This window comes from Corvus hawaiiensis, chromosome 5 (genome assembly GCF_020740725.1).
Source record: "Corvus hawaiiensis isolate bCorHaw1 chromosome 5, bCorHaw1.pri.cur, whole genome shotgun sequence".
NCBI lineage: Eukaryota > Metazoa > Chordata > Aves > Passeriformes > Corvidae > Corvus > Corvus hawaiiensis.
In genome coordinates, this window is record NC_063217.1 from 60,006,241 (window position 1) to 60,031,515 (window position 25,275).

Here is a 25,275-nt window from a genome sequence, read left to right on the forward strand (position 1 = left end):
TTCAGAGGATAGAGCAATTAAACAGCACTTTGTCAGTACAAAGTACAACTTCAATCTATTTCAGTGCTATCGTGTGTTTTCAAAGCTGACATTAATCGGTCCCAAGAGCCTGAACTCAGAAAATGAGAAGTTCACAACTAATGGCCATATTTAAAACATGTGGTTGAAGTGAACCACCCAACCTCACACAGGAGTTCTATGGCTGAATTAAGATTTGCCTTTAACCCTTCAGAATAGCATCCCAACAGCCTCGGGTGTAAATTCCACCTGTAAATGTTAATTCCCTCCCTTCCACACCTACCAGGTCTCCTCCACCTTCAGCAGTTATGAGGAAGCAAATCTAAAGGAAACAAGCTCATTAATTAGCACAGCTGGATTAATTTCCTAAATGCCATTCACCTTGAAAACAGAAGTGCTTTGTGGATGAAGAGTCTGAAATCACATCAGCATGTGCCATCTTAAGGCAAAAATTTATCATGACCAAACTGAGTTTATACCAACAACTTCTATTCCAGCATTTCCCATCTGTTGAGAATTTTGCATGGCATCACCGTCAGAGAACTCCACATTCCCTGAATTTTTGTTACATGCAGTCTCAAATAACAATATAAGATTTCAATCCATGTTTCTATCACCATCTCCCTTGCTAGATTTGCAGCTTGAAACCTGAGAAATTCCCACTACAGGACCTCTTCATACTGAGCACATCCAAACAATCTCTGCAAGAGCTTCACTGCAAATCTGTTGGTCTATGCAATAGAGCATCCTATGCAATAGGAACATTACAGGGTTAGGAATTACAGTACAGCAACCAGCAGAAATCTCCCAACACTAATTTCTATCAGAAACCTTTCTATCACCTCAGAAAAGTGAGTTTCTTTCAGTTTCAGCAATGCCAGCAGATAACATATCACTATTTTCCTTGTTTGACACCAACACAACACCCAAGCTTTAATTCCAGAATTTTTTACAAACCACAATAGCATCACATTTCTGTGCGTGCTTTGCCACTTGCGTGCATCACAAATAAATATTTGTTTGAATGCCTGTTTAAAAAAGACAAAATGAAAACTCACCTCATTTCCACCAACAGCTTTGGTTAAAATTACAGCAGAAGACACAGGAGGCGGCATGCAGCCCACTGTCTGCAAGCTGAAAGCAACAAAAAGAATGTTACATTCCTTAGATGAGACAAACACTAAGCAACCTACAACCTTAAAATACCAAATAGCTGAGTAGAAAGTCATATCACTGTGCAAAGCAATCAGTTTGCAACCAGTTACAGCCCTGCACTAGGATGGGCACTCCTGCTGGCAGCATTTCTGTGCCATCTCTCACCAATCACCACAGTGAAGAGCCATGTCACCATTTAAAAAGTACAAATTAACCTCTCTGTCACTCCACTTCCCCATCTGTAGTACTGTTGCTCTCATTCACAAAGGTCTCCATACATCTACCACAGATTTCCTGATAAAATCACCTGACTGCCATTAAATCATCAACAGCTTTCTCTTACACTTTAGAAATTCAACATACCCTATTATTGTCATTTTTTGGCATTGTTTGTGCAGCAAAGTTATTGATGTGTACACAAATGCTGTTGCAAAGTAGTCCACAAAACCACACAACAATAGAATACAATTAAATTTGGGGCTAAGTAAAATAGGGCTTCTGAAGAAAAACTGTGTTAACTTGGAAGGAACAGTAATGCATGGAATAGAATAGTTTGCAAAATCCCCAAAAGTGTGGAATCTACATATGATTTCAAGTATTGGAGCTTGAGATTCTAGTTCAGAATAATCAATTACTAGTGGTGAACTACTTTGCATTTGCAACCATGTCAGTCGAACCCCTGAGAAAGGCAGTGTCAAAAAGCTGTAGCAAACAAAAGTATTAAATCCAGGCAACAGGGAGTATTACAGTGCAATTGATATTCTGCAAATATAAAAGAAGCTAAAGAGAAGAAACAGGTAAGTGACAATGACAGTATTCACTTTATCAGCTACAGACACTGTGGGAGAGGAAAGAGGCAACCAATGTAAGCATTATATAACTCCAACCACAAGGTGCCAAGCACTACCTTGGAAGCACACAGTACCTTCAGCTTACAGGGAAATAAGCTATGAGAGAGGCAGCAGAGAGTTGTCAGCACACAGCAGAATAAGCTCATATTGAAAAGAAAACAAATACAGGAAAAAGAAACGGTGCAGGAAAGTTTGGAAACATATATGAAAATATACAGCAGACAAACAAACACATGGCAATTCTGATGTCCATCCCCTACACTGTGATACAGTTATCTCTCTTCTATGTGGCAGCCAGCTCCTTGAACTTCTCACCTGCTCTAATAAGGGGTGGATTAAGTTCAAAGTTATCCAGAGAGGTACAAAATGTGTGCAAGGGCATTCATCTCAGCTGGCAGGGTTTTCCATACTATAAGGGAAAGATTTAATCATACAATCTCCATTAACCCTCTCAAACTGAAAATAACACACTTGGAATTAAAAATAAAAATCCCTATCAAGCAATATTAATCTAAAAAAACCTAGTACACACTAAATGGAAATACTTTTGAGTGTATTGAACATGCACCTGTAAAGTTTATTTTTTTTGTTTTGCGTCAAGTACACAATTCTACCGATATACAAACAGATTCTGTTGGCTCTCAAGGCCAACAGACTACTACAGATAACAACCAACAACTGAAATATTCCACTGTATCAGGCCATGCTATGAGTGCTAACATCAGGGGTCCAAACACTTGCTGTTCTGCTGATAACACTACAGACAACTGAGTAGTGGAGTCGGGAGTCACATGTTTTAGATGTGAAATCTCCAAAGCCGTATCTTACACCCAATCTTTGCATCTCATGCTTTACCACCTGTGCTGTAAATGCTATATGCTAAAAGTGGAGAAGAGGTGAATCTGTGCATACATTAATAACCTGCTTCATGCTCCTTTTCAAACAGATGTTGGCAATGCAAAACCCAGTCAGCTAACAAAAAAAGTAACTTATAAGATTCTTGGGAGGATGTCAGTTTCTCCTCTATTTTAAAGATTTCAAAATAATTGCAAAGCAAGAAACCTCCTAATATCATCCCAGACAGAGAGGAGGGAAAGAAAAAAAAACCCACTTAGCTGTAGAAATACAGGTGAAAAGCTGGTACCATCTGAATCTGCCTCTCAAGTAACACTTACAGCAAAACACCATTAGAGAGGACAGGAGAATCTACCATGCATTCTGATGCAAGATGTAAAAGGCACTGTGGGCTGTGCCCTCCAGGAATAACCTTGTGCAGGGAGCAGTGGAGAGCTGCAGTGCCCAGGGGAGCCACGCTGCCAAAGGGTGCTGCATGCCCTTGAGAGCATATGCCTGTTTTTCCAGGCCTTTTCGAGGGCTGTTATCCAGCCACCACTACAAACTGTGCTAAATGTGTGATAAGGAAGTAACGTTGCCAAAACCTGTCTTGCTCCCTCCCTGTTTTCCTTATAGACTTTAGTGTTTCTAAGGGAATAAAAGCTACAGCTGCAGGGCATTAGGATGAACTTTTGGTTACAGAGAGCTGCCACAGCACAGTCCCTCACATCAGCTCCTCACACACACACAGGGACCTGCTTTGAAATGTGTTATCCTAGAATTAGGACAGAGCTCAGTATCTTCTGCACCTGCTTCACACTGAAGGTACAGCTCCCAGTGCAGTGCCTGCTGCTCTGAGCATGTCCTGAACAGCACTATTTATCAAGAAAGCACTCTTAAAAAAAACCCCAACCAAGCTACCTTAATTAAACTCCTCAATCTGATCATTCTTCCAATGAGACCTCACTACAACAGAGTTACTGCACTAAAAGATAAAACAGCCAAATCAGAAGCAGTACTCAAGGAACAAGTGCTTGAAAGGCAGCTTGAAGCAAACAGAAGTATAGCAGCTCACTAGTAAGACACAGACACACTTCCATGACAAATGAGCCTGGTTTAGGCTCCACATTTAGAGAGATAAATGCCCAAGTGTTTCTTTTCTTTGCAAAAATACACACATCTTTAGTTTTACACACAGTTTTACACGTGTGCATGCATATACATACAATTACATTTGTGCATGCAACAGATCATGTCCCTTAAATACTAAGAACCAAAGTGGCATAAGACTCATGGGAAAAAAGGAATGAGAAGTGCTTCATGGAACCAAAAACCCCATGAAAGTCTCTTTCACCTTGCACTTCAGAAACTGAAAATCCATGGATTAGGAAGGAATTTTGGCTATTGTGGAAAATCGCACATCTGTTCTAGCTGAGAAAAAACTTCACAATTATTTTACTTTAAAGAATACCCTTTAATAGAAATAGCTAAATGCAAAGGACCATCATATGGCAATCTTGTTATTTCCCTGCCTTACTGACACTGTTAAGCAAAAGAATGTTAACTTTTAATTCATGTTGTCTCAATTTCACCTTTTCACTATCATTTGGACCACTTCACACTTGATGGAACACCAGGAGAAGCCTCTTACAAACAAAATGAAATGCTCTTTTAGATTTAGGCCTTGTAAAAACATAAACATGAGCAGCTTTTTCATTAAACTTTTAAGACAAGGAACTCCCCAAGCAATGTTTCACCAAGCAGTAAGAAAAAATGGGGATTCTTTTGGTAGTTTTCTGAAATAATTGATTTTTGCATTCAAACATTCCAGTATATCTGCATGGCACTAAGTATTGACCTCCCATTCCTAAAAAACCTTTTAATTTTTTATTTTACATCTATCACTGGTACACCACCAATGAAGCTTTGCACATTGGCAGTGTACACCCAAGATTTAAAAGATGCTGTTTTCATGGTAACTTAGTTTCTGCTCATCACACGGTTCTTGTTCTACAAAAACTTTACTCTTTTTTTCCCCCATAATTTAGGAGGAAGCAGATACTGAACCCATGCAAGAAATTCTCGATACAGACTATTTAGAACCAGAAAACATGTGTGGCATACACAATATTTATTCACTGATTTATGCTTTTTCTTCAGCATTCCTTTTCTTTCCTCCCCACCTTCCCTGAGACCCAACACATCACTTCAGCTGCATGTTGTGAAAGAGAAAGCTAACCTGTTGCAACCTCCCTACACGTGAGACTGTCCAGACTTTCTAAAAATGAGACCAGCTTCCTGAAGGGATAATCCTGTGCATGTACTTTGTTTTCAACAGCAAAGTGCTGAAGCACAAAAAACAACCAGCAAAATCTGCAAATACAACAAAACACCAGTTGCAGGATAAGCAGCCCTTTAAGACGACAGCTACAAATATATTCCGCTCCATTATGCTTAAACATACCCTTTTAAAAGCCATTCATTTATAGGTGTGATTGATAATAGCTGAAGAAAGACCCATATTGCTGTTGGGAAGAACACAAGTGTAAAAATCTGGACAAAAAGGTGTAGTTTCACATGCATCAAAGCACTTGTCAGCTCCTGCAAAAGAAAAAGAAGAGAGGAAGTTGCAGTCATAACAGCTGAAATAAGATCACATTTGTGCTTTTAAAACTAGGACCACCATTATAATACAAAAGAAGTGCATGTCAAAAAGGCACCTTTAGGGATCATCTGATCTCCTCTTTAATAATGAAGTACATCCAGACAACATAAAAGCTGTCTGCTCCTGGGCATTGTTCCAAAAGAAGTGTCCACCACTTCAATAATAGTATAGCTCTCAGAACAGCAGCTTTTCAGCAGGCAGCCTTAGCACTTTGCCACTGCCTCAAAACCTGTGTTAACTGCACTGACAGCTGTTTACTTTACTGACCCTTGATATCAAAAGGCATGAAAACCTGTAGTGAGCACAAGATTTCAAGTTTCTCTGTCTAAAGAGATCCACAAACTGTGATTCTCATGTATACGGTTAAAAAAAAAAAAAAAAAAAAAAGGAATTTATGGATGTTTATATTACCAAGCATTCATTTGTGGTGTTGGTTTTTCTTTTAAGGAAAAAAAACCAAACATAAAAAGCAAAGTAATCTGTAGCAGACTTTGATTATTTATTGTAGCAACAGATAGGAAATTTATAGGAAAAAAAAAGTTAGGCTGATTAAGAATAGCAAAGAAAGAATACCAAGACCATAGCTAGCTGAAAACAGTTAAGCCATAAATTTCAGAGAAATGAAGTGTAAAACACCACTGGAGACTCAGAAAACATTTAATTTTAAATACTGTAAGAGAACTCCAGAGAGGTGATCAAGTATCCTTACAGAAAAAAACCTCTTCAGCTAGCTCTGTATCTCTGTTTTTGCCTTTTCAGGCATTTCAAGGACCTTTTACAGAGGTTTTTGAGTACAAGGAAAGAGCCTTATACACTTCAGCTCATTTCAAATCTCACAGACTGAGAATAAAAATTCCTCTTCCTTTTTCTCACAGTAACTCACACTCTTTTCAAGTAAACAATGCAAAAGAACTGATGACACTCTCATTTAAAACCTAATTTGCTAGGATTCTCCAGCTGACACTCCAGATGCATTAAACATATATATATATCACTATATCACACATACAGAAGTGCCCTTTTAATTTCATATTTTTACAATTGGAAAATGCCTCAAAACCAGACAGTTTTTAGAGGACTCTGTGATACTTCCAAAAGTAAAACCCAAGACAAAAAGAAAGCCTCATTGTAACTTCCAGGGGGCAAGGAAGGTGATACAACACAGCCAACCTACTGCATGGAGGAATGATGTATTACTGGAACAAGTCTTTGCAGATCTAATCTATCAGTTTTGAAAATGCCTCTAGTGATTGTCTTTGAGAATAGTTAGACTTATTTAGAATAGTCATTATTATAATAGTATGCCTTAGACTGTATGATCACAGAACAAATGCTGAGGCAAACAGCTTTCACCCTCTTAAACAGTCTACAGGGGCTTGTCCCAAAATACATCTGCCACCTCAAAAAAGTTGCTGGAAGCTGCTTGGTACAACTCTTTCTGCACACCAGACAGAACCTTGTCTTTCCCAGTATTTCAGAGCCTTTAGGAAGCTTATCCCAGCCTCTCCCTGATCAATGTGGGTCCCTGTTGCCATCCAGCCACGCTTCCAATAGTCATAGCTGGACCCCTCTGAGCAAATACCCACACAGAGCCAACAGTGTTTTCAGTGGCTTGCCAAATTCCTCGTAGAAATGGATAACACAAGTATGTGATTTAATTTCTGGGGCCCTTCGGGAGGTATTTGCTTTAAAAGAGCAAGGTATCCAGTCACTGAAAACTGAAATAGTATTATATTAAGGTGGAATCAAATGTTCTTGTCAGAGAACACAGAGTATTTCTACAAATGTAAGAGGACCCTGGTCACCTCTGGTTCTGAAAGTGTAACAAGGCCATGCCCAGACAGGCTCTCCTTGAATGTTGCCAATTATTTTGTAAATTACTTTCTGAAAACATCAGCAAAATTTTTTGAGCATGCACTTTCACAGCAGATTAAACCACAAGTGTAGCCTTAAAAGAACATCAGTTATTTCGAATTTTGTCAGATTTATCAGAAGACCTCTGTTAACACTTACACAACTTTTCATCCTGTCATACAGTATACCAAACACTACTTTCCATCTAAGTAATAAATTATCTAAGGTAGAACAGCTGATACACAGGTCAAGAACAAATAAAGCCAAAAGCAGAAACCCTTTACTTTGCAACCCAATAAAAAGGCATATTGAGTAATAATACCAACTTCAGGTTATGCCTTAAACAACTAAAACATGCCTCAAAGTATTTTAATAAAAACATGACCCGGCCACCTAACACATATAAGGATTGTTTTTAATATACACTTCAGAAAGTAATAGCACAAAGTACAGAGTGAGAAGTTATTTTCTTCCTTTATCTTCTACCCCCATGGCAGAAATTCAGGAAAAGCCCAGCTTCTTCATGAAACATAAAGCTGGATAACAGCACCAGCCCTAACTGCTGCTCCCAAAACAACCTGAGATCAGCTACCTGGATATAAACTTCAGCTCCTATAAAAGCTTCATTTACATCAATATATTGCTTTTAGTACCACAGATGAAAATAAGTTATGCAAGTTCTAAGTGAGACATGACACATTGCCCAGAAAACTGTCAGTCGCATCACCTGAACTGGAAGGAGTTAGATGTACACTAGCACTGAGAATCTAATCAAGACTTTGATAACGCTACTGATTTCTCTCACAGCTGCTTTACAAATCCCAGGTTTCAAGGATACAAACTAGTGACAGGGAAAGAAATTCTACTTTTTTTTCCCTGCATGCAAAGATTGCTAAGCCTGAAAGAAGAAAATCCCACTCTATTAATACTACTCAGGGCTGTGTTTTGGGTTCTCTTCTCTGTGGAAGAGAGTGCCTCTCCACAGCCTATTTCCACTAGGATTAATTACCATCCCAGGCAAACAAAGGATTCTTCCTGCATCCCCATAAGACCATAAGGCTGCTACAGAACTGACTAAAGTTACCCAGTTCATTTACACAGTGTCCTGGCAGAACTAGAGGTCCTAGTGCCAGGACACAGCAAAGGAGAGGGCAGCCATCAACTCAAACACCACCTCCACTGGAAACTTTACCGCTATAAGCAGGATACAGGTGTAGAAACTTCTTTTTTTGTAGAATGCACACTGCTCACTCAAATCCCAGTTCACCAGGAGATAACTGGACAAAATTGTGATGATTCTTTCAGGCATTAGTACCGTGCAAGTTACGAATAGCATGCCCCGTTAGCCAACAGCATAAAGGAATCAGAAAACTAGACTAGCAGAGACATGCAGTGTTTCATTTCAGCTCTGGCTGCTCCTTCTCTTCTTGGCACACAGCCATCATTTCCTTTCTCCAAGACTCCTTTACATACCCCTTCATCTCTTCTGAATCCCAGACTGTTCCTCTTTGAATAATGTGTGACACAAAATTTTAAACAAATCTCAGTGCCTGGGATATGCACTAGAGAGCAAGCACCTCAAATCCAGCTGTCCACAATGAAATCCTATGGGAAAAGATTGCCAAGACTTTGCACCTGTATATTGGCATTTTATCTGCATATGAACCCTTTTGTGCTGATCCTAGCTGCTGTCCTGGCCCTACCCAACAAGGTAAGTTAAAGCCACCAGGTCTTTGTTTCCATCAATCCAGCAGTGAACAGCTGCATCTCACCCTGATTTGGGTTTGGGACACAATCACAGTGTAGATCCAGTCTCCAAATTGTGCTCATCACTCCAATTTAGTTAAAGCTGTGCAGAGACAAACAACCCACCCTCTGTGGATGGGTGACATTTATTCACACTCTCCTTCTCACCATCTTCATTACTTTGTGAAGCACCTTCTGAAATCAAGGAGGGTTATTCCGTGAATGTCTAACATTTATCTTCTCTTGTTAGCCATCCTCCTAGCACCACCACCACCCCCATTCCAATTACATTCAAATCTGATCAAAAGGAACACAAAACTTTTTAAAGCACAACAGGAATGAAGCAATGAGAAATTACAGTACCTCGGTTTTTAAGGAGAGTCCACTGTTAAAGAATATAGCTGAAACGGCAATGTAAGTTATGGTAATTTCTGGTTTCAAGGGTCCTAAAAAATACAGACATAGAGAACAAAGTGAACTACAGTCAAAGAGATAATGATACACATATAATATATCAGAGTAAATGAGAATACTTAAAAAAATACATGGAAAAAGTCTAAGCAGTAATGTCTCTCAAAAAAAGAATGGTGTTTCTATTAAATTAAGAAAGCATGCTATCCATTTTTAAATAAAAGTAAACCAGTGAGTGCAGAGGGAGTTATGTCATCATATAAATTTGATTTCCATGATTAGAAGCCACTGGGAACTCACAGGTAAATTCTGAAAATTTGAAAATGGGGAGTTTTTCACAGTTCTGCCATCAAAATATCACTACAGCATCAGCAAACTCAAACCATACAATCAAATAAAAATATTAGCTGGTAGCTTCACAGGGCCATTGATATCACTCACACAGCTACCTCTCAGTTCTTGCTCTACAACACACACACCTGTCTGCCTGCACAGAGGAACCCAAATCATACCTTGCAATGATTTCCTCAGGGCAATACAATTCTGTGTTATTCCCCTCACAACAGAAACCGGTTCAAAATGGTTCATTCCAGCCCTACTATAACACATTTCAGACACTGCTGAATTGAGATCGGCAAGGGCAGATGCCTACACCTCCAAGGGTTCCTCTCTATTAAAGGCTTACATTTGTATATATTTATATATTTTTTTCAGGGAGATTAAAATACAGTATTTTTTATGCTCCTATAAAAATGATGAATTCTCTTAATACACTTTGCCTTCGGAGGCCACCAGGCATAAAATGTATGTGCTCATTTTTTCATGAGCATGCAACCAGATATTATGTTAGAAAGAAAATATTAGCAGGCTACTTAAGACCAAAGTAATATCCTCACTCTCCAAGTGACCCTAAGTTGTCATGAGCAAAACTGCAACAGCAAACAAGCCAGCCTTGCCTCGACACTCCAGAAGAGAGGAACCTTTCTGCTCCCTCGGATGAATGATACATTGATGGTCACACTGGAGTAAGGTCAATGATCCTTAAATCAGAGGGATTTGATTGTACAAGTCAAATTTGCAGCTCAAGTCATTTCAATCCAAATCCTACTCTCAGAGAGAACTCTGTTGATGAGACACTAAAACTGTGTGTGCCAAATACAAAAAAAAAAACAAAACCAAACCAAACTACATACATGAAGTGTAAGGTAAAAATAAGACAGGAAATGCAAGAGTTACAGTTGCAACAAAGCACATGACTAGTTGCAAAATTATGGCATGTTAACTGAATAGATGGGAGAAAAAAACCCAGAAAGATTATATAAATACATACAGCTATACAGAAAACTGTATTTTATAGACACAATTACCTATTTTTTTGTAATCATTTAGAAGATTAGAGTATCTATGTTCATGCACATACACACTAAGCAGACATGCAGTGGGTTAGTCTGGCTAAAATATGGGTTCTTCCAGGACACAGTTTTTTCCGGTTTAGGGTTTTTCACTGGGCTACCTGAACTCCTTCTCACAGGAGAAACCTCTACCACCAGAGCAACCACACACTCGTGGAGCACAGGGAACTCTGGTCACAACAGATCCCCTTCATCTCTGGTTATTTCCTGGTCAGAGAAATTCTTTTTACAAAGGAACTAAATGGGCTCATTTATCAAATAGGAAAACACACAAAAAGGGCTTGGCTTATGTCGTGAAGGTGACAACAACACAAATCTTTGTTATTTATGGCACAATGTTCCACGGGTATGGATGCTGGACCATCCATACCATTCGCTAAGGCCCTGCAAATTGCCATGCACAGCTTTATCAGCTGGAAGATGACAAACTAAGGTTTTTTCATGTTGACACTTCCCACCTCTCACCTCTTCATGCTTTTAAGAAGAAATGTTTTTCTTCCTCAGAGCACTGAGATCACACAGTTTCAGAGGAGGGGATACCACTATGGGGAACACGTGCTCACTAGTTTCAATCAATGCTTCCAAGATTTTTCAAGCAAGTTGTCCCAGGAACAATACTGTGTCGAAGCCTGACATCTCTTTGCAGCAGAATTAAATGAAATGCTCCATCACAGTGCTTCCATGCAGGAAGTGAGCCGAGAAAAAATCATCTCCTATTCTAGTTAAAAGGATCTCCCACACGGCTGCCAACAATTAGCACGGCAGTCAAAGCAGAAAGGGACAAAACACCTGATACTATCAATTTCAAGTCGTCTCTAAGGTCTGCCAAAAACACAGCACGGATCCTGCAAGAAGCTCCGCGTGGGTCCTATTCACCTATGCAGAACAGCACACAGATGTTAGAAGGGATCCTTGCACAGCAGGAATTTGCCTACCCTGAACTCCATGAAGTACCAGAGCCTTAGTTGCCACAGCAAGTGTTCAGAGTCATATTTTTTTTTTAATCACTTTCTTTTTTTCCCAGAACCTAAGAGGTGGGAAAAGCTTGGCTCCTCAGTGAGAAGCTGTCTATTCTCAAACTCCAACTCTGTTAAGAAGAAAAAAAAAAGGAATTAAAAGAAAAAAACAACTGTGCCTATAAAAGCATAGATAGATTCTTCCTCCTCTCACATAATGTGGAACTGCTATAGTAATTCTATTGAAGTGTTCTACATTCCTTTCCTTAAGCCATAGGAAAGGAACAATTAGGAAGAAGAAATACAAAATTTAATTTGTTCTTCAAAACTGTGAACATCTGGAGCTGAAGTTCCAATGGAAACTAACCAGAAGACACTTCCAGCGTTTATACTTAAAGATACATTGTTTATGTTTAAATAACAGTGGATATTTCATCAGCCCTTGTTCCGGGAAACATACAAGCCCTCCCTGCTTAGCAAGGGCAGATCTGCTTTGCCCCCTAAGCATTTGATACCACTTTGCACAGGATCAGTTTCCCTGTCTTCCCCCACCTTTATGAGGAAGTAAGTGGGAACAACAACAAGACCAAAAAAAAAAACCCCAAAACTTTAAAATACAAGTGTTCTACTATAAAGTGAAAGAAAAGGTCTGGCCGAAACACAGCACCTGAGAGTTTACCACAATACACCTCCGGGGAAGCTCCCAGATGGCAGAAATCCATACCCTGCTCTGCCAGGACTTCATGCCCAGAGCTCTGGAAGTTATGACTTAGTTGAACAGGAGCACATTCAGAGCCAGTCACCACTCGGCTTCCATCACTCCTAATCCCAAAAGAGCAGAACGCTCTTCCAGCCACTGGTACAGTGCCGAGCAAAGACGCACAGGAACACACCCGGGAGCAATTCCCGGGTGCCTGAGGAGGAGCGACTGGAAGCAGGCGGAGAAGGAGGGCAGGGACCCGGCACGGGGGGGGACGGGAGCTGGCAAAGTGCCGGGGGCTCCCGCTGCCCCCACCGGGGCACAGCGCCCGCACTCACCGCCTTTGACGCCGACGCCGGGCTCCAGCCGCGCCACGGCGATGACCAGCACGATGCCGAGGATGAACCACTCCTTCCGCAGCCGCTCCAGCAGCCCCATGGCGCTGCCCGCCGCTCCCCGCTGCCCGGATCGGCTCCGCCAGCGCCACTCGCTCCGGTTCGGCCGGGCTGGTCCGGCGCCGCTCGGCTGCTCCGGGCTGCTGTGGGCGCGGGGCGGGGCGCGGCCCCACCGCCCGCCGGCAGGGCCAGCCGGATCCGCTGACAGGAAAAGTCTCACCCACCGCCGCCATCGCTACCACGCATCTCCTAATAGGCGCGCAGCTCCGCGCTGCCGCCCGCCCGCCCGCACGGCTACGCGTAACTCCGGCCCCCCGCTGGCTCCGGCCGCCCCCGCCCCGCATCCCTGCGCCGAGGCGGACACCGCGGGTGGCGGTGGCGGGAACGGGACGGCGCCGTGGCTGCCGTCGCCGGCCGGGTCGGGGAGGGCGCGGGCACGGAGCCGGTGCCGGCGGGCGGGCGCGGGGCTGGACGGGCGCGGCGCAGCAGGGCGGGCGCGGCGGTGCGCGCTGTTTTGGTACATTACAACGCCCGCGTGACGGCCGGCGTTTGACGCGCGGGAGGGCGGGCGCGAGCCGGGAAGCGCCGGGGCGGGAGGCGGGATCCGGGATCTCTCCGTGAGGGCGGGCGCGGGTCGTTGGTGGCCGGGCGAACACCGACAGCCGGGCTCCCCGCAGCCCTGGTCGCGGGAGCGAGGAGCAGCGGGCGGGCGGGGGCCGCCGCCGCGTCACGCACCTCTTACCGGCGTGCGCGCACGCCCGCCCGCCCGGGCGCTGCGCCGCCGCCTCCAGGGGCACGTGGATCGGGATCGCCCTGGAGTTCCCACAGAGCGCCTGCCTGTCCGTTCTGGGCAGACCCAAAGGCAGGTACCGACAGCATCGCCCGCGGTGTGTCCCGGGCCAGCCACTTCCCAGCGGCGGGCCGTTCCCTGGTTTCCCTCAGTGCTAAAAACACTTCCACTAAAACAGCATCGTAAAACCTCATCCTGTTGCTCGACCCACGTTTGCCATTCCCTGTTCCCCTCTTGTGGCGCTTCCCCGATGGATTAATCAGCCCAGCCCCTGCCCGGCCACCGCGCTCCAAGTCGCATTAACAAGGAGAGGATAAAGCAGGAGACGCGCTGTCTCTCAGCGGCTCCCACCGGTGCTGCCGCGGCTGCCCCGTCCCGCAGGGCTCTCGCACACACGGCTGCTCTGTTGCGTGATTCCTAAACAGTTAGGGAAGTTCATCCTGCACAGCCTCTGCGGATGTATTCAGGCTTCAAGGAATAGCCCTGCCACAGGCTTTCTGCTATCAAGGAAATAAACGTTTACAGCTGAAAGCTCAGCTGCGATCTCCAAGAGCGGTATATCCCTGCGTGTTCTGGGAGGTTCACTTGCGTAAACATGGACGAAATTTTTGGATATGGGAGGGAACGTGCATTGTCCCATCCGCAAACAGATCCAAACTGTGCGGTTTAAAATGATTATGCATTTCACTGCTTTACTAAAGTTTACTGGAGTACGTGTTGATCCTCGCTCTCTTCTCAGGTGGGAGAGACAGATTGCAAAACCTCACTGCATTTGCCCAGCGCAGCCACTGCGGGTTGGCTGTTTTGGGAGAAAATAAATGCATAATGTGTTCATCTGGAGCAAGCTGTGATTATAACGAGCGTAGGATTTGATTAGTTGGAGGATTTGATTGCTGTGCAGGAGAGATAAATCAGATGAAGATGTACAGTTAATGTTTGTCATATAAACTATATTAAATCTCTCTGTGGGTACTCACTCACAAGTGGCCCTAGTTCCAGGACATCTGCACCATTCATGGATCAGAGCATGCATATCTTTTTGTATGTGGCTCTGAAAGCACACCAGCAAGAGCACAGGCCCTCTGATCTGAACACAGCAGGAGAGCAGGCAGATGTCCATGGTTTCCCAGGTGGTTTTGTTGTGAATTTGTACACAGCCCTGGAGCTCCTAGCAGAGATGGGAAGTAGACTTTTCACCCAGTTCCTAGGGGTTCCAGCCAGGCTGATGTGTTATGAGATGCAGAGGCCTCACACTGCACCAGCAGGTCTAGAAGGCAGGAGCAGATTCAGCACAATTCAGGAAAAAACATAATGAATAATCTGTTTAGGCCAAAAGTTAAGTTAGAAGTTTCATAGAGAATGAAATTGCTGCAGTGTCAATTCCTGAAGAAGCTGCAGAGGGATGGAAAGAAGGGCAGGTATGGAGGATGCTCAGTCTGGCAATAAAATTCAGTCCTGCAATAAAGACAGCAGTCTCACCATGCTTTTGCATCACAGTTTTTACGTGGTAGTAATCCTGCCCCTCATTCTTTGCAAGTGGATACTAATCATAAAATTTTAATTTTGCTTACTGTTCAAGTTAATTCTAGTTAATTTTGCCAACAAGTTTCAGATATTTACTCACAGCAGATGTAATGGGCAAGTTAGAAACCTCAGTTTCAGTCCTAGGCTCGGGAAGATGCTTCTCAATTTCCCCTCCAAAGGGTCACTTCCTGTGCACAGTCCCAAGCCTGTTTCTCCTTGTCTAAAGAAGGATGAGATACCTCACTGGGTATTACATTTAGAACACTTAAGAAATATATATATATATAAAACCACAAACAAACAAGAAAACCCCACAAAATCAAATGGTCATCAGACATAACAGACCTTCCATCTATACTCAAAATAAAAAGATAAGCTTTAATGAGGCTCTGTTGCTTCAAGTGGATGCTTTGCTTTTAAATTTTTTCCAAAAGATCTGAAGTTTGTAATAAATATCTTTTGCCAAGTGAATTACAAAATACACAAGTTCACAAGGCCCTCTTCTTCTGTAATCTTTAAAATCATATGCAGATATTCTAAGCTGTGTGTCAACAGACTTCTACAAAGACATTTTTGCTGTTTTATTTTTTTTAAAGCTGCCCTGCTATTACTGTGATAAGCTTGTATGTCTTTTAGATTAAATAGATGAAGCTGTTCCTGCTTTTAAATAAGAGAGCACTCTCTAAGCCCTGTCCTGTCCCACTAGAGTGGAACAGAAAGGAAGAAAGCACTACATGTGAATTGTATAATTGGCATGGCACTCGCACACCCTAAATCTGTCTGCAAGACAGCATCACTATTGCTATCAGGGACTTTATCATCTGTATTGAGGCATTTGGTCACTATTAGAGAGGGACAATCCAGTGTCTGTCCTGTCACCCAAAACTGTCTCCTGCAACATTTCACATTCCTCCTCATGTTCCCATACAGATAATACATATATTCTAATTAAACACCAGGACTCAAACAGATCTGGAATGGTCTGGCACATGTGTATGTGTATTCTCTGTTACATTGTACAAAAACATTTTGGCGTGTATTTAGCTGTGGCTTAGACCTAGTACAGGAACAAGAATTTAGCTTGTCTTTGATTTCACATGACCAAATTTTCATTTTTGTTCAACTGCAAACATACCTTGGGGCTTGCAGATGCTTTCCTGCCTCCAAAGGCCCTTGTGCTTCCTTCTGCATAATACAAAAGCTTTGTGACACGTGTAGCTACGTGGCACCAAGCCTTTGTTGGTTTCAGCAGGTAGCCTGCTGAAACCAACAGGACTGTTCATGTGAGCAGGGACTGGTTTTCATGTCTGCAAAGATGCAGGAGTGGACTGGACATTTCTGGGCTTCACATTTTGGACAACCAGCCTGATCAGTAACTGATGCCGAGATGCCGGCTCCCCTTTGTGCCATGTGGAGCCTATTCCTTTTGTGTGCCCAGCCTCTGATCTGCACTATGTACCTCACTGCCTAATAACTGCACAGTTATTTTAGGGAATGTGCGAGGATTTTTATGCTCCTGAGTAGCAGATGTCATCTGATTATGCGTTTAGACAGGAGAGGTTTTAATATAAAGGAGAGGGGATCACCAGATAAAGCGAGCTTAAACGAGAGGAAGAGATAGTATTAAATAATTTAGCTTGAAAAGAACAAAGATATTCAGAATGAACAAGATAAAGAGAGGTGTTAATTATAAATAGGAAAGTTGAGGAGAAAAAGTGGAAATATATGGGAGGCGGTTTACAACACATTTATATTTCTCACAAGCACTTAGTGGCATGATCTCAGATTTTCTCAGGCTCTTGAAGAGATTGCTGTACTGATCCCATTAGCTGGATTTCCTTGTGGAAGAGGAATTTACAAGTCTTTATTCTGTCTTGGCCTAGGTGCTTATGCTGCTTTAGGCATCTGCAAGGGGTCTTTTGGTTGTTGCTATTGAATATTATTGAATACCTATAAACACTTAGGTATTGCCAGTTGCAGGACTTACTACCCTTATCATAATGCAGTAGCAGGAATTATGTACAAGTTCAATTTAGAACAGCACTTAAAGGGACTTAAACACACATAAGTATGGTTTTCTAAATAGAAGCTATAAGATGATGAAAGATTTTGTGAATCTTTGGGTTTATTATTATGGTCTGATCTTTTTTTTCCCCAGAGACCTTAATGCGTAATACTTTTTTTGTTTTTAACTTGTGATAAAAGGTCCTCTTACATATTTAGTTATTCAACAAATAAGCAATTTTTCTTTTACTTAAGAGCTCAGTTTGAAATTTTCATGAGATAATCTCAGGCATTAGGAAGAAAATCTAAAAGATAACAAGTGGGGGTTTTGCTGATCCCATTCCTAGAACCTGCTTGTCCTTACACAGAAACAGAACCTGGTTTACTGATGCTCCACTCATGATATTCTCTTGACTTTTCCTCCTAGACTACCAAGAGACTTTACAGATTGAGAGAAATTTTCATGTTTATCACTTTTTCACAGAAATATGGTTTCCCAGTAGACAGCAAGGCTATAATGTATTCAGAAGGTTGCATTTAAAAAAATAAAAAAGGAAAAGAAAAGCTATTGGCATAATAAAGCTGTGCTCTTGATACAGATTATGGGCTTCTTCAACTGCAATTCAAAAATATAAAACAAAAAAACTATTTTTCTAAACCATGGAAAGCTGTACATATTTAAACCTGAAAAATGATAGCAAGAACAGGAAATAGCTTCCCTAGACAATTTCCCAATGAACAGCTGGATTTAACCTATTAAATAAAATACTTCAGAGATAACATGGGGATACCTTTATATCTTTTTCTCCTTATGCTTACAAAAATAACCTTCTAATATTATAATCATGGTACCAAAATACCTACAACATGAGAAGTTTCACTTCAAAAATCTGTGCTGTACTTTTATAGCAGAGAAGCAGGAGATTTATTCTTGGGTGTGGATGCACAGATGTGCAGATGCAAAAGTTTTACAATGCTTTTAGAGTAATTAACCACTCATAATGGGAAGAGCATGCAAATCACAGAAAGCAGAAAGAGGAGAGCAGTCACCCCAGCCCCTCTAGCTCTGAAATCAGGAACCTGTCACAAAGGTCGAGTTTGGAAGGAGCAGCCATCTGGGAAATCAGGTGCTAGAAGTTTCTAGGAGGTTTGTCTCAAGGTTGTTGAAAGCTGGCTTTTAGGAGCTTCAGCTTTATCTTCTAGAAGAAGGGATTGTCCAAAAGGAAGGGCAGCCCGTGCTCCAAACTTTGTATTCTCTTAGCTGGACAGAAGGTAGAGCCTTATTTCTCTTGTGTCTATTAAATTAAATTTTAATATTAATTAAGAGTTTAAAGATTCAAAGAAACAGGGCCAATTCACCAGCTTCCCTGAGGGAGAATGCCAGAGAAGGCTTTGCACTTCCTGAGATTTGTCAGTTTGACTTCATCATAATAATGGCACCTCTTGTTACACCTCTTGGACCTTTGCAGGTCATTACTGTGTCCTGTCTTCACCACAGACCAGGACCCAGCACTCCTTCAGTCTGGAGAAAAGCAAAATGCATTCCACAGGAATCTCAAAGACACATAACTTGACAGTGCCATCATTTACCCACATTGAAGTAAATTCCACAGTATTTGCAAATATATTCATTTGATCCCAGCCTATCTGGCCTTGATTTAAAACAGACTAGGAAGTGATGTCACAAGAATGTAAGTTCTTCTAAGTGCTGCATATGTCAGTCCTGAGAGGAACACATTCTTACGCATCTTCTCCTAGAGAGGCATGAGAGCACATTAATAGATGGGGTATGGTATGTCTGATGTTGACCAGGTTCACATGTAAGTGAAAAAATGTCAAATGAGAAAGCAGATGAGGAAAAAAAAAGAAGAAGCGGGGCCAAGAAGGGAGATAAGTTATAGGGAAATATGCTAAATAATTAGGAAAAATGTAACCAGAGAGGAAGAAATCATTTAAAAGCTATCTAATAACAAATCAGATATTATATCTGTCAATACATAAAAAATGAATTTGCTGACAACTCTTCATCCCACAGTCTGCAGCATTAATAAGTTATGAAGTATGAAAAAACTGGGACGCTTTGTGCCTAAAACGGTATCACACGAGGAAAAGGGAATAAAGCTGAACTAAAACAAAGGACACGATTGTGTTTTGCTGGCAAATAATGACATAAATGGAAAACAAAACCACAGAAAAAAACACAGCCTCCCCAACCATCAAATAGAAGGAAAATCTGACTGCCTGGGTTTTTTGGCAGTTAATCAGATACAAATCATGAAGTCAGCACTATCTGATGGAAGTTTTGGATGCAGTTGTTATTCCAGAAGTGTCCAGCCCAAACTGCTTATTTAAACAAAGAGAAGGAGATGGCAGGGGAGCAGAGGATTAAAGTGACTGAGATAGGAGTTTTGGGATCCAAACTATCTCAAGGTAAACAGAAACCATGAAGGACAGAGCCTGAAGGGGAAGTCATTTCTATCCAAGCCTGCTGCTCTCCTTGCACTGTGAATTCATTTCCCTTACTGCTGCCTCACTAACCAGGAGGCAAGACTTTTGCACCTCTGTCATATCCAGGGCTCAAACATCCACCACTTGCTTTTTTGGCACAGCCAACACAGCTGCTAAACCTCCTCATCCTCCCTTCTCTCGTGTTCAGCCTCTGCCCCACGCCTTTACCAGGACATTGCTGAATAGGTCTACTCCTGGGATGCTCTGCCTTCTTTCCTGTTCCCAGGGAAAACAGAGTTATTCTTTTGTGAAATTGATATATTCCTACAACATAATCAGGGCTTGACAAAGACTTCCAAGCAGCACTGTTCCCTGCCTGACATCTATCCAGCTTATGCTGCACCAGTCATCCTTGGGCGATTTTGTATTGTTCATTTCACAGGTCTCATCCAATCTCCCCCATTCCCTTCCATGTAAGTGGCTTTAATGCCGCAGCCTAGAGCTGCAGTAAGCGAGGGAAGGAACTAATTTATTTTTTTAGTAGGTACAAGTCAGTCAGCAAGCGCAGTAGGGAAGTTAGAGCAGAGATGGGGAGGATCATCTGGTTGGGGTTTTTTTCAGCAGAACCTAAAGAGGCTGTGTGAGGTAGGGCCTTATATTTCCTTTAGAGGATGTGCATTAAGCAGAGCTCTACCCTGATCCCTTTAGGAAGTGGGAGAGTTACGATGGTGCCTTTTCCCTGAGAGCATTTCTAAGCTTTCCTCACAGGAAGCTTTCCTTGTGGTGCATTCTTAAGTAGATCAAATGTAAAGGAAAATCCCAATTCAGAATTAATTGGCATACATTTTTTCAGGAGCTGGAGGGATTTTGAATTTCTTCCTTCTAGATGAACTTACAACACTCCTGCAATCCTGCATTTGAAGTTGTACCTGTCTGTGGTAGGAGGCAATCACAAGACCTGCAGCAAGGCACATCACCCTGATTTTACCTCTCAACCCTGTTACTCAGAGGCTTTCCAGTGTGGTGTCTGTAGCTCACATTTAACTCCAGCTTGTTCTTGCAGTCTTTGCTTCTGTAGGTGCTGTTCTCACTCTGGAGACAGTGGCATAGGAAGGAAGCCATGCTTGGAAATTAACCATTTCCAGCATCCCTGCACAGCCAGAATCAGCAGCTGAAGCAGATGCTTGGTGGGGAAATAAGGCTCTTTTTTAAAGTGGGTCCAGAGTAATAGTTGGCTTAAAAATGCTTAGTACCATTAGCTCCAGGATCATCCACACCATGTGCTTGCTGTCTGTCATTTTGTGAAAGAAAGCAGAGGTGTTTCTGCCATGACCACTGTCCCCTTGCATCATGCTTCTGCTGTGGGAAAATGGCTTTCCTCTAAACATGCCCAACCCACTGGCACATCCAATACTGCCTAAGCAGCACCACTCTCCATCCAGACAGGTATTCCCTCTTCACCTCCCGTCCAGCAGCTCTCTGGGTGCACAGCAAGCTCCATCTGAGTCACGCAATAATAATCATTGCTTATATACAAGATCCCTTGTGTACTGTATATTAATGTCTGGCTGGTAATTTAATGGCACCTCTAGGCATAAACAAAAGTTTATTAAAACAGTAAGTAAAATGTTCCTGAAGACTGGCCTGCATTTTTAATTTTCTATTCAGCATTCCAAAGTACAGAGCCAGCCTTCTTATGCAAAAGGAAAGCTACAGAGTTAACACCAAGTCATTTTGCACAAGTCAGACATAGCACAGTCTGAAGCAATAGGATGCTTCATTTATTCTCACAAGGCCCTTTTTTCTGGTCATCTTTAGCAATGATGGCCAAACAGAAATTTGAATTGATTATTAGGAAAGGTGTACAACTCCAAAAAGCAGCAGCATATTGATTACTGCTCACTTTACTTGTCACTTCTCATCTAGGAAGCCACACAGTTAGCTAAAGCCATAAATCCCAGTCAGTAGTTACAGTGTCCACCATGGCTAAGACTGAGTCATGCTCTGAAGCTTAGGCACATAAAAGTGATGCCATTCCTCCCTTGTTTTCATTCATGAGATGCATTTTTTACAAGTGATTTATTGCTCTGAAGACTACCAGGTTTCTTTTCTCATAACCTAATTTCTTCAGCTCAGTAAAATGTGTATGTGCTAGCTAATACATAAATTACTACACATTTACAGTGGGCATGTAGTTGGACACATTTTTTAGACAACATTTAAGCAGAAACTTGAACTGATTTTCACATTTTAGATTAAAGTTATAGAGACATGAAGAATTCCAGAAGAAAATTTTTCCATTGAGAAAATTCACTGTGGAGATGCTGGAGTGAGCAGCTGTGCTTTTAGCAAGTCTTATTTCAAATCCCAGCCACACTTCCAGACTGCAGTGACATTCCCCCTTCACTCCTCCACTGTAATTTAGCATACACTAAGGATCATGAAGCATTTCTCAGCTCCCAGGGCACATCGCTGCCTATCTCCACATTGAAACACAACCCCATGGTGCTCAACTGGCCTCTTGGTTTTCACAGAAAGACAACAGGAGCATTCAGACTGAACAGAAGGTGCAAACACATGCTCCAACAGGTCCCATCCACAGGACTTTGGGAGCCTGAAGAAAATACAGCTGTTCCCAAGCTCTTTCCTTGGAACCTCAGTATTTTTGTCATAACCTAGAATATTTATCTACCTGCCACCCTCTACAGCCACCTGAAAGGAAGTTGTAGGCAGGCAGGGGTCAATCTCTTCTCCCAAGTGACAAGCAATAGGACAAGAGGAAATGGCCTCAGGTTGTGTCAGGGGCGGTTGAGATTGGATAGCGGGAAAAATTTCTTCACCAAAAGTGTTGTTGAGCACTGGAACAGGCAGCTCAGGGAAGTGGGGGTCACCATCCCTGGAGGTATTTAAAAGACATGTAGATGTGGCACTCAGGGACATGGTTTAGTGGTGCACGGGGCAGTGCTGGGGGAACAGTTGGACTTGATGATCTTAGAGATCTTTTCCAGCCTATGATCGAGGGACTCAAGCAGCTGAGAAATCACTTACAAACAGCACCAGCAAGAATTAGCAGGGAGGAGAAAGGCTACAACTATCTTGGAAGAAAATGCCCAGAACAAATCCTTTAATGCCTGTACAGAATAAAAACTTGGCTTGTAAACGACAAAAGCATTCATTGCACATCAGCGGCTTTTTTCATGTGTCATTCTTCAGCTTTTTAATTTTTAAAACATGTTTTTCTTATATTTAAGAGACAATCTAATATAAACAGATTCATTATTGACCCATTAGCCTTAACCTGCAGAGACTGGTGTTCTCTATTTATAGCAACATTTTAGCTTTAAAAAAAACCACAGACCCTTGTTCAAGATTAGATATTAAAGCTTTGAGCATTCATCAGCAAGCACAGGAACCCAAGTCTTGCACAGAAATCTCAGGGGGATTTTTTGTCTATCAGTATTTGGTGGCACTGCTCATGTGAGAAAAAGCAAAAGATAAGGGTCAGGCAACAATGCCAGAATAACTGTGATGTACAGTTTGTGGTATTTCATATTTCCAATTACAACATCAGGGCTGATCTGTTACCTTTCATAAAATGCTGCCACAAAATATTCAGACATAATGCAAACAAGAGCTTGCATGATCTGTCCCAGAACTTAAAATTAGGCAAATTAACACTGCCTTTGCAGCCTTCAGACTCAACCTGGCAGTAAGCCCCTGAAATGCTCACGGAGGTCAAGGGGTCTTCCACATGGGATGGCAATTCTTATTCAAACCATTCCCCCATATAAGACATTCAGTGCAAGTCTCTCTTTTCTGTGTCTTATTTTCTAGAGAAGAGTATGACTATTTAGGATCCTCACCATTAAAGGCAAGAATTCATTCCCATTTTAGCATTTTAAATCTCCACTGTTGTGATTCAATAAATTCTTAATATCATGCTGTCTATGCCCGGTCCACCTTTTATCTCCCCTGCAGAACAGCTGTGAAGATACAAGAGATGAAATTTTAGCCCCAGTTCAACAGAGCACTCACACACATATTTCAGGTGCTGCAGCTGGTGAACAGGCTGATTTACTTAAATGTTCTGCTGAGTTAGAGACCTGTGACCTTATATCATATGCAACTTTAAATTGAGTTAATGGCAGTTATATATATGCACCGACATAAACCGCTGGCTTTTTCATTCCAGGAATAGAAGAGAAAAAGGAAAATGTTGGTCAGAGTCTGGAAGCTTTGCATATTCATACTTTTTGCAGTTGTTAAGTGTTTGAAAATTCAGGTAATGAGCATACAATACTCAGGCTGCCTTTGTATTGCTTGGGGGTTTGCTATTCCAGTAATATCTCTACAGAAACCATTCTATCAAGACAGGGTTTTTTTGCCCTCAAATTGAATTAGCACTTGTACATTGAAGTTTTCAACATCACCCATAAGATTTTTCAACTTGTCAAAAGAATCTGCATGGTCTCTAACCATGAATAAAAATGATTTCAGGTATCATCTTTATTTCAAGTTTTATTTCCTGGGATTAATCTAATTGATTGTGCTGGTGGCTTGTTGAACAGCTGCTGAAATAAACAGACTATTTGTCTTTCTGTGTAAACATATGGGTACCTGGTTTAATTAAAGTTTGTACCAGTGTTGAGGGGGAAAAAAACCCACCACCTACAAAAAGATACCCTGTTTTCCAAACGGACACCATAGACCTGAAATTGCAAGAACTCTCTTGATTAATTTTCCTCTTGCTGATTTTAATAAATCTTTTACCATATAGACAAAAAATAAAGTCCAGTAGACCATATATAACGTCATTTTTTAAATATATATCCAGATGCTCACACAAGGCATGGATGATTTTCTCCTCTATAAGTAGGGGTAACCCCATAAATGTTTACTTCAATGTAATGCTCTTTTTTTTGCTTAGCAGAGCTAACCTGGTTTTGCATCTTTGATTACAATCCCGTTAATCCTTTTTATGGCTTCATAACAGACCAGGGTCTAAACCAAATTCTGTAGGTAAAATACAGTGAAATTCACCCCCCTTTGGCTCTAACACACATTTTCACTTTCCCCAGATATCTCTAGTGAAGGAAATAGCACTGCCAGCAGGAAATAAAAGGAATAAATGGTTCCAAATAATTCTTCTTAAACTCTTCTGTAAAAATTATTGAGTTGCTTGAAGATCCTTAGGCATCTTGATTTTCTTAGCTTTTCTCATATACATAATCAAAAAATTATGGGCTGGCATGGAGATGGTATAAGCATAAGTAGGTGGAGCCTCTAGCACCAGGGTGGAATTGGGCAAAAAGAACTGCTTCTGTAATAAGATTCTGGCAAATAATCGGTACACACAGGATCAGTTATTAATAGCCTTTTTATGCATAGATAAGCACCACTCTTAGCTGCGTGCATGTGCACAAATGAAATATTAATAAGCAGCACACGGTTGTGTCCAAACAGAAGGAAATCTGCACAGATAAGACTTAGAATCATAGAATTACTAAATTAT

The 25,275-nt window shown here is 41.7% G+C and overlaps 1 protein-coding gene across 6 annotated transcripts in view; it reads right to left on the reverse strand.

The window, feature by feature from the left end:
* Positions 1-13,277, reverse strand: part of SLC10A7 (solute carrier family 10 member 7) — a 142,689-nt gene extending 129,412 nt beyond the window's left edge. The window contains exons 1-4 of one of the 6 annotated variants that reach the window (XR_007203571.1): positions 12,941-13,230; positions 9,487-9,569; positions 5,323-5,459; positions 1,077-1,152 (exon numbers count right to left, since the gene is read on the reverse strand). Coding sequence is in view for 5 of the 6 variants with exons in the window: in XM_048303328.1 (XP_048159285.1) it covers positions 1,077-1,152; positions 5,323-5,459; positions 9,487-9,569; positions 12,941-13,040 (396 nt within the window). In the remaining variant the exon portion in view is untranslated. Of the gene's footprint in view, positions 1-1,076; positions 1,153-5,322; positions 5,460-9,486; positions 9,570-11,881; positions 11,998-12,940 lie in introns of those variants that run through there. The other 5 variants (XM_048303328.1, XM_048303327.1, XM_048303330.1 and 2 more) reach the window with 5 other exon arrangements.
* Between the last annotated feature and the right edge of the window lie 11,998 nt (positions 13,278-25,275).